This window comes from Amborella trichopoda, chromosome 9, assembly GCF_054954075.1.
Source record: "Amborella trichopoda isolate Santa Cruz 75 chromosome 9, AtrichopodaSantaCruz75HAP2 v2.0, whole genome shotgun sequence".
Lineage (NCBI taxonomy): Eukaryota > Viridiplantae > Streptophyta > Magnoliopsida > Amborellales > Amborellaceae > Amborella > Amborella trichopoda.
The window spans coordinates 57,178,619-57,188,285 of record NC_142344.1 but is presented as its reverse complement, the minus strand read 5'-3'; the positions used below and the strand labels follow the sequence as shown (position 1 = coordinate 57,188,285).

Sequence of the window (9,667 nt, the reverse complement as noted above, 5' to 3'; positions counted from 1 at the left end):
ATGTTTAAAATAACGAATTGATGGACCCAATTGCCCATGTGGAAAACCGGTCGGGCCATATGGGTCGGTTGTTAATAAATAAAAAAATATAAAATAGAAAATGAAAACTAATAAAAAAATAAAAGGTAGGGCCAGATTGTCTGGTTCCCGATAGAACGACACGGTTTTGCTAGAGAAGCGATTGTTTTTTAATGGGAACCAGCCAGTTCCCAATATATAATGGGAACCAGTGGAAATTGTATCAGTCCAAATGATTCCTGATCCAAATCAAGTGATTCTAATTCATATTGATTTTTTATTAAATAAATTTTATTATTATTATTATTTTTATACGGATACGAATCTGCCTCGATCACTATCTTGAGCAGAAAAAGTTTTGTTAGTACACTCCCCACGCAAGAGTAAATGAAAGACCCTAACTTAACTAAAACTTCATGCACATAATAATGGATCCGGTCCCAATTGCCAATTAAAGTGAGCTTTCTATACGTATTCATTGTAGTGTTATCAGGATTGGAGTGTCTGTTAAACCAGTGAGAGGTCAGGTTTAGTGAAAATAAATTGTATTTGTTGGATCAAACTTTCAAAAAATACTGATAGAATTATTAGTTTAAAAATATAAAGGGTGTGGGTTGTATAAGGCTGAGGCTTTAAACAATCAAAGTAAGGTTCACTTTCAAATAGATCTAGCATTCATTATCAACCATATTTATGATGGCTTGAAATTTATTTTCATATCTAATTATAAAATTTTAAAATTTAAATTAGTGTAGATCGAGCATATCTATGAACACTTGAACTTGACGGTTTAGATAATATACTATAAGATGCATAATTTTTAGGATTCAAAATCTATTTTTTCTCGTATGGATACATCTTGAGGTGAAGATGATCGAACTTGAGGGTTTTTTAGTATCGAAACGACCTCTTCTAGTGAATTTTTGAAGTGCGCCTTAGTTTGAATTGTTTAGGGCATCACCCTAAGTAAACATTTTCCAAATGTAAAATATACTATAAAAAAGATGCCCAACTTTGTTTAACCCATATGATAAGTTAGAACCAACTAGTCAAATCGGTCAAAGCCGGTCAAACATTAGTTTTGATCGATTTTTAACCAAATCTAGTTTTTGTTTTGGTTTGGACCAGTCAAGGCCACTCCGATCTTGATATAAGTTACTGATTTATAAATAGAATGTTTGGGAGAAATCGACAACAACATCATGCTAATTGTGATGTGATAGACATAATTGACACAAACTTATACTATTATTATTGGCTCATCTTCATGTATTTCATCAATATTAAATAGTTGTGGACCTCTATATGACAATAGAAAGTAATAAAGAGCAAATTAGAATTCAAATCTTCAAACTTGACTACAAGTGAGTAGACCGACCCTCTCACACAAGAGTTCTCAATATTATTTGAAAACGACTAACATAACTTATGAAGAAGAGGCTTGTCAAAATAAACTTGTATTTAAAATTATACAGGAAACTGGTTTGATAGGGCCGTAGCCTATCAAAATAAGTACATCCTCACCTCATAACTCATTAAAAATTGCAAATCAAGCATTGAATATCACGACTTTAACATTTACAGTTGTGAAAAAAAAATTTACGATTTCAAGCTCTAAAAATAGTGTATATTGTAACAAATTATCTAGACCGTCCACTTTGTTTTAAAAATAAGTGTTTGCAAATCTGTAGGCTGTACCATTTTTCGAATTTCAAATTCTATTGTCAATATTGGAAATTGATTTTAGAGTCGTCATAAAGGTTTATGTCACCGAAAGTATCTTCCTGATGACGAATTGAGCTGAAGCTTTATTTTGTTTTCATAAAGCCTAGAACTTATAGAAACCTCATCCAATTTTAAAACAGTGGCTAGGAGAGAGAAAGCTCCCCCAACCAAGATTGGATGGAGGCCCTGGTCAAGAGGATTTTATGTCGGTGTTTCCTTATAACATAATGAAATTGTTTTTTTTAGAAAATCATATTTATGACTCTTGTATGATCCCAAATTTGCACAAACATTCTTTCTTGCCAATAATCAATTCTCAAAAAATTGAATTTACACCTTAAAAAAAAAGGTCATAATGATTCCCTCTCCAATAATTAATCTAAACCATCCTGGATATTGAGATCTAGGCTTAAGAACTTAAACTCAATTTTTTATTTTTTAAGAGGCACTAGTATTTTTTTTTTAATAAACCAATGAAGGTAGTTTTTTTTTTTTTCCTTTCTATTATCTTCATATAGCTTTTTTTAAGTCTCTATACATGATTTACATGTCTAAGAGTGTGGTGAAATTAATGTTACACATTAATTATGGCTTGAAAAAAATGTCAAATCATTGTTTGGTACATTTTTTATGATCTCACCGATGATCATTCAATCAAAGTCGATCGGTTGAGATCTACGAAACATGTACAAATTGTATGTGTATAAAGAAAAACACAATATGCTCCTTAAGAAGTTATTCACATTATAAATCATTGTCTGATCCAGGGGTTTAAAAGACGGCGAGTCAATCCGGAATTGCCCGAGTCGACACGGGAATCAGCCACTCCGTGCTGATTCCTACACAATATCAGAAATCAGACGTGTCAAGAGAAAAATCCCCAGTTCTCAGCGATACGTTACAGTGAATCGGGCAGTTCTCAACAATCTGATTCTCAACGATATGCTACAGTGAATCCAGTTCTCAGCGATATGCTACAGTGAATCAGGGGAGTGGACATGATTTTATGTACCAACATGAACGTTAACTAACAACTTCAGTTGCACTCACCCTAATGAGAGTCATGCCTACCTCTACTAACTGTGAGAGCAGCAACAGCCTCCCCAGGCTTTCAATAACGTACCACTCATGCAACGAAAATCATGGGTTTTATATGGTCATTTTGCACTGCCATTTTTAGATGTGAGACAATTCCTGGATCTCAAAACTATTGAAAAATTTAATATGTTGCTTATTTCGATGTTCTATAGCTACATTTCTACAACATAGTTTTCTCTCTCTAGTTTGTTTTTCTACTGCATGCCACTTTTTCATTTTTTTTTACAGCAATAAATGGAGTGAGGCAACTTAGGGAAATGAAGATGCCATTTTTTTATATTTTGAATTTTAATATCTTTATTTTCTAATTTTCTGGGTAATTTTTTTTTAGTGTCATAATATTAAAATTTATAAAGGCTTTTACTTTTTTTAATCATGTTCTAAAAAATGAATTAATGAGCATTAATAATATTAATGAGTGTGTCAATTAATTTATAAATATTAACATATCATGTTTCCAAATGAGCGTGTCGTATTCAATAAGCCACATCAACATATTTCTCTAATTAAATGACTTAATTAGAGTGCCAAATTTAAAAACTTTCATAGAAAAGTTTTTGCTATTTATTATTAAAATAGTTTTTTCGGTATATACTATTTCCATATATATATATATATATTGTAACTATTGTGCACGTTGTCGATAGGGTTTTTTTTTTTTTTTTTTTGAATTTTGATATCTCTATTTTCATTTTTTTTGGATAAAGTTTTTTTGAATTTTTTAATATCATAATATTAGAATTTATTGGGGGTTTTATTTTTTATTTTTAAGCATATGATATGGAAACATTTTTTGATACTTTTTTAATCATGTTTACTATAATATTATAATTAATAATAATGGTTAACAGTAGTTCATATAGGGAAAAAGCATCTCAATTTTAGCATATTGATGCAAAAAAATGAAAGTTCTTAATGGAGTATCCCCATTTCTTATTGGATTTCGAAAAAAAAAAAAAATTTAACGAATTTTAATACTTTTTTTGGATTTTTAAGGTTTAATTCAACAGATTCGGCCGATTCCCGATCCGAATCGTCGATTCCCTGATCCGTATGGGTTTTTGGGGTGCCCGATCCGTGGCACCAATCCGTTTTTTAAACCACTAGTCTGATCACTAATTCAATAATGACTTTGGTTCAGTCAAAACAGGTCCGACCGTTGATCACCCCAGTTTGACTAAATTTTAAAAATATTAATAAAATATAAACAATAGTTTAACAATATATTATATATTTGACAAAAGTTCCCCAGTTTGTTTGGACGGTCAAATTGGTTGAAACCCGTAGGGCGAACTACTAAAACTGGTCAAACACTAATTTTGACCGGCGTTTGATTAAACTTGGGTTCTATTGTGGTTCAGATCAGCCAAGACATTAGTCCGTAATTCGACCAGCTGGACCATCAACCCGGTCCTAATAACTAAATTTTCAACCAATCAAAAGAGGTCCAGTTGGACCACAATTAACCACCCACACCGCAATTAACCACAATTTATCCTCACTCATTAGATATCAAATTGGATGGTTTGGGGTGAGTCACGAAGTCTGAAAATTTTTGTTTGGAACTTTGTATCTAATAAATGACACTCTTACAACAACCCATTTTGATATTTAAGGGACAAAAATAATTGTGACCTCCATGTACAAAAGTTAAATGGTCTATTTATAGACAATCCCTTAAATTAGAAGTACTTGTGATTGTATTTATATACAACTATAGACCTAATCTCCAAAAAAATTGGCTATGGGTTTGGAGACTATGTTATATAAACCTCCACAAGTATAAATCTAAATTTTTTTTTCAAATCTTAAAAATGATCCACTCATTTCAAGTATTTATAGATCAACTAGATCCAAATTTTTGGAACTAAAAATTGAACATGCAAATCGAAAGGCTTTGCATGTCATTGCACTATTTTATGGTGCAACCATATAAAGTTGTAGCCTAATCAAAATTTCATCCTTTATAAAGACTAATAACTGGTAAAGCAGCCATTAAATAAAGGGTGTGGTTTATATAAGGCTGAGGCCCTAAACAGTCGAAGTAAGGTGCACGTGTTGGAATATGATGTTTCAATAATAGAATTTTTCATGATAATCTTAAATTTTATTTTCAACTTAAATTATAAAATTTAAAGGATTAGAAATTAATATAAATCAAAATCTGTAAAAACTTGAAAATTTTAAAAATTGATGACCTGCTTGATGGCCCCATTTGCCAGAGTGTTTACCTTGACTCCATTTTTCTCATCAGTATTTACCCTCAGCAAATGTCTTTATTCCTTCGACCCCCCTTGAGAAAACCAATAAATAACCAGAAAATCAAATTGTGCAGTCTAGACCCACTGTTTGAAAAATCGAACCGGCCAAGGTCCGGGTCCGAGTAACAATAAACCAACTGGTTCAATCAGCCTAACTGGGCAGGTCTCAAGTCCAAAAAGTGTTCAAAAATAAAAAAGAATACAAAAGGAATCTAAAAAAATATGAAAAAGTACATCTAAAGCATGATTAAATAAAGTGTGCGGTTTGTATAGAGCCTAGGCTCTAAACAATCAAATTAGAGCCTGCCTTCAAATAGTAGTGAGAAACGTCGTTTCAATACTGGAAATATTTGTTATAGTCTAAAAATATATTTTTCATCTTTATTTATAAAGTTTAAAGCTTCAAAATAGGGTAGATCGACAGATCTATAAAAACTTGAAAATTTTGAAAATTGATGGTCAAAAAATGCATTTAAGAATACACTATTTCGAAAATTTGAAATCAATTTTTTTCTTATGTCCATGCATCTTGATGTGGAGATGATCAATTTGAGAATATTTGAGCATCAAAACAATCTCTTCTAGTGAAATTTTTGAGGTAGGTTCAATTTTGATCGTTTAGAGCCTCGGCTCTACATAAACTTTTCTCTTAAATAAATTGGAATTAAAAAATAATAAAAAAATATATTTAAAAAAAGAGTACTGATCGTACGATAACCTTCAACACCCATATTTCTACATGTAGGACATTAGAAGTTCACTATTTCTATATGTAGGACCTTAGAGGATCAGGACCTTAGAGGATCACTATTAAATGTGGCGTGATTTTAGGTAATAAAAAATATCCTCTTTGTGTTTTCAGTTGTGTTAGGTTTGGGGGTGATTTTAATAGTTTTGAGTTTTGAGTTTTGAGTGAATTTTGATTTTCATATAATCTATGTTCTCCCATGGATTCTTGGTTTTTTATTTGGGTTTTGGAATAGCAACTCTCTCTTCATACCGACTGTATTTTCTCTCTGTTACTGGGCAATGTGTTTTCTCTCTTACTTGGGTGATTCAGGACTGTGTTCTCTCTCAATTGCTTCTTCTTCTTCCCATTATTGCTTCTTCTTCTTCCTATTATTCTTCTGGGTGCTGCTCCTTGTTCTCTGTGGTCTCACTTCGATACACATGGACTTGGCACATTCGCAGGGGCTTAAATTTGGAAAAAGAGAATTGGGAAAGAGAGGGAGTCCATCTCTACGGCTATATGTTTTATTCAAATTCAAATTTCCCGCATATTTCTGATAGCCCATCTATCATAGGAAAACCAGAGCTTCGACATGAAGCAGGCTTACCAGTATATAAGGCAACGATGTGTTCATACTTTGCTCCAAGAAAACACTTCACAACTCTATGGCTCATTGACCCGAGGAGCTCACCCCACCTCTTGTTTTGGAACCAACCTTATTTTGGATGAGCTCGCCAAATCTGGTGAAATTGAAGAAGCTCGTAAAATGTTTGATGGAATGGACCATAGGGATGAGTTCTCTTGGAATACCATGATCTCTGGCTACGCGAAGTTGGGTAGGTTAGATGAAGCTCAGAGGTTGTTTGAAGCAATCCCAAAGAGGGTTTCAGCGACATGGTCTTCAATTATTTCTGGTTATGCTCGCTATGGGCTTGGGCATGAAGCTATGGAGATGTTCTATAGGATGCAATTGGATGGGCTGAGGCCTGATGAATACACTTTCGGCGGTGTTCTGAGAGCCTGTGCTGCTGGTTCTGTGGTCACACGTGGCGAACAGGTCCCCCCCTCTCTCTTTCTCATGGGGGAGATTAAGATAGGCGTCCATCTCCCACTACACTTAAACTAAAAAGATTCAATTAGAAGGACCAGTAGAGTTTAATAGCTAGCATTAGTAAAAGGAACTTTTTTTGGTGAGCCTTCCAACTTATGCATCCGCCCCGGTTTACGAGGGACTTAAGATCCAAAACACATCACAAAATTGCTGCAAATCTATTTCCGCCTCCAATCCATGAATTTTGAGCTCCAATAACAGTGTGATTGATGATGTTTTAAGAATTGAAATGAATTTTCCAAGATGATGTTTTAAGAATTGAACTGATTTGTCCAAAAAAGAGGTTCAAGATAGACCTTTTTTTTAAGTCTCATTGCACCTTTTTCTTTTTTTTTCTTTCAAATTCATGATGGTGTTGGTCAAGATGATATACCTGTCAACTTTTCGATCATTAGTCCCATCTCCTACAATAGGTGCATCCCCTCCCCCTATGCTACAAAAAATTAACAGTTTTTCTTTTTGAACAGGTCCATGCTTATACAATCAAAACCAGTTTAGATATGAATGTTTTTGTGGTAACGGGTCTCGTTGACATGTACGCGAAATGCAAGAAAATAGGATGCGCTCGCTATCTTTTTGACAATAATCCAGAGCGCAACATGGTCCTATGGACTGCCATGCTCACAGGGCACACTCAGAATGCAGAGTGCCAAAAGGCTGCAGAGATCTTTTGTGAGATGCAAATGGCTGGGGTCAAGTCTAACCAATTCACATTCCCAAGTATCCTTAGTGCTTGCGCTGCCCTGCGCTCTAAGGAACTTGGACTCCAGGTTCATGCTTCCGTACTTCAAACTGGTTTTTCCATTAATGTTTTCGTTCAAAGCGCTCTGATCGATATGTATTCGAAATGTGATGATTTGGCTAGTGCTCAAAGAGTGCTTGATGGCATGGCAGTTGCAGATGAAGTGTCATGGAATAGCCTTTTAGGTGGGTATGTTAAGCACCAGCGAGAAGAAGAAGCTCTATTACTTTTCAAGGAAATGCACATTAGAAGCTTAAGAATAGATGATTTCACCTTCCCTTCCGTTCTCAATGCATGTGCTTCTCTCATTGATCTAAAACAGGGGAACTGTACTCATGCCATGATTGTGAAAACTGGTTTTGGTACTTGTAAGCATGTGGGCAATGCTCTTGTGGATATGTATGCAAAATGTGGGAGCTTAGAGTGCGCATCTCGAGCCTTAGAGGGCCTCCCTGGACCCGATGTGGTCTCGTGGACATCATTACTAACAGGATACACCCACCATGGCCTCCATGAAGAAGCTCTCAAGCTCTTTTGCGAAATGAGAATCGCAAGGGTCAAGCCAGACGAATTTGTCATTGCGAGTGCCCTGAGTGCTTGTGCTGGCTTATCAGTTCTCGAATTGGGTCAACAATTTCATGCCATTTTTGTCAGATTAGGTTTTGGGTCCTCCTTGTCCATTGATAATTCACTTGTGACCATGTATGCAAAGTGTGGTTGCATAGAGGATGCTCACCTGGTTTTCGATTTGATGTTAATAAGGGATGTGGTTTCTTGGACTGCCCTAATCGTGGGTTATGCTCAAAATGGGAGAGGAAAGGACGCACTTAGTCTTTATGAGCAGATGATCCTCAATGGTGACAAACCTGACTATATCACTTTCATAGGTGTATTCTTCGCATGTAGCCATGCTGGTCTTTTGGAAGCTGGGCGCCAACATTTCAAATCAATGCATAAAGCCCATAACATAAAACCAAGGGCCGAGCACTATGCGTGCATGATAGATATGCTCGGAAGAGCTGGAAAAATCCAGGAAGCCGAGAGTTTGCTCAATGAGATGAGTGTGGAACCAGATGCAACAGTTTGGAAAGCTTTGCTTTCAGCCTGCCGAGTTCATGGGAATGTCAGGCTTGCTGAGAAGGCAGCGAAAAGCCTATTCAAATTAGAGCCCGATAATGCAGTCCCCTACGTTATGCTCTCGAATATCTACTCATCAGCTGGAAAGTGGGATGATTCTGCAAAGATTAGGAGACTAATGAAAGAGAGAGGGGTTACTAAAGAGCCAGGTTGTAGCTGGATTGAGGTGGATAATATGGTTCATGCTTTCTTGGTCGAAGATAGAGGCCACCCTAAGATAGCAGAGATATATGCCAAAGTCGAGGAGATTTTGGGTCTCATCAAGAAAGAAGGGTATGTTCCTGATATGACTTTCGCTCTCCATGATGTTGATGAAGAGGGGAAGGAGCTTGGGCTTGCTTCTCACAGTGAAAAGTTGGCACTCGCTTTTGGCCTTCTAAGTTTGCCAGCTGAGAAACCAATAAGGATTGTGAAGAACCTTCGTGTTTGTGGAGATTGTCACTCTGCGATTAAGTTTGCCTCTAGAGTTTATGCAAGGAAGATCATTGTGAGAGATTCCAATTGCTTCCATCACTTTCATGGAGGGTTTTGCTCTTGCAGAGACTACTGGTAAATCATCACGTTTGAATCATGTCTTAAATTTTTCGAGTTGACATTGGTTGTAATTTATTTCATTAAATTGGCTCAGTTAGTTTATTTCATTATATGTTGGGTTTATTGGTGAAGTCCTTGATACTAACTCTGGTTTTATTCAAAGACTATTCTGCCATTTTATTACACTATCTCAGAAAACATATACAGGAAATCTCTCTCTCTCTGAAAACATATACAGGAAATCTCGCTCTCAAAAATACCTGGTAAACCTACGAAGAAGGAGAAAACAACTCTCTCTCTCTCTCTCTATG

The 9,667-nt window shown here is 35.5% G+C and overlaps 1 protein-coding gene across 2 annotated transcripts; it reads left to right on the top strand.

Annotated features, from left to right (window-relative positions):
* The first annotated feature begins 5,868 nt into the window (after positions 1-5,868).
* Positions 5,869-9,539, top strand: LOC18447690 (Tetratricopeptide repeat (TPR)-like superfamily protein). Of its 2 annotated transcripts, XM_011630105.3 has the most exons (3): positions 5,869-5,933; positions 6,294-6,889; positions 7,411-9,539. In XM_011630105.3, exons 2-3 carry the CDS (start codon positions 6,425-6,427, stop codon positions 9,373-9,375), a joined length of 2,430 nt encoding a protein of 809 aa, XP_011628407.2. In that variant the 5' UTR covers positions 5,869-5,933; positions 6,294-6,424; the 3' UTR covers positions 9,376-9,539. The 2 variants fall into 2 exon arrangements, with proteins under 2 accessions (XP_011628407.2, XP_088704537.1); XM_088848411.1 differs by lacking the exon at positions 5,869-5,933 and having other exon boundaries at positions 5,975-6,889.
* Positions 9,540-9,667: the final 128 nt, after the last annotated feature.

Excerpts from the sequence above, each read along its gene's own strand:
- LOC18447690 (XM_011630105.3), top strand. The coding sequence starts at position 6,425 with ATGAAGCAGGCTTACCAGTATATAAGGCAACGATGTGTTCATACTTTG. Across the intron at positions 6,890-7,410 it reads TGGTCACACGTGGCGAACAG|GTCCATGCTTATACAATCAA; the intron begins GTCCCCCCCTCT and ends CTTTTTGAACAG.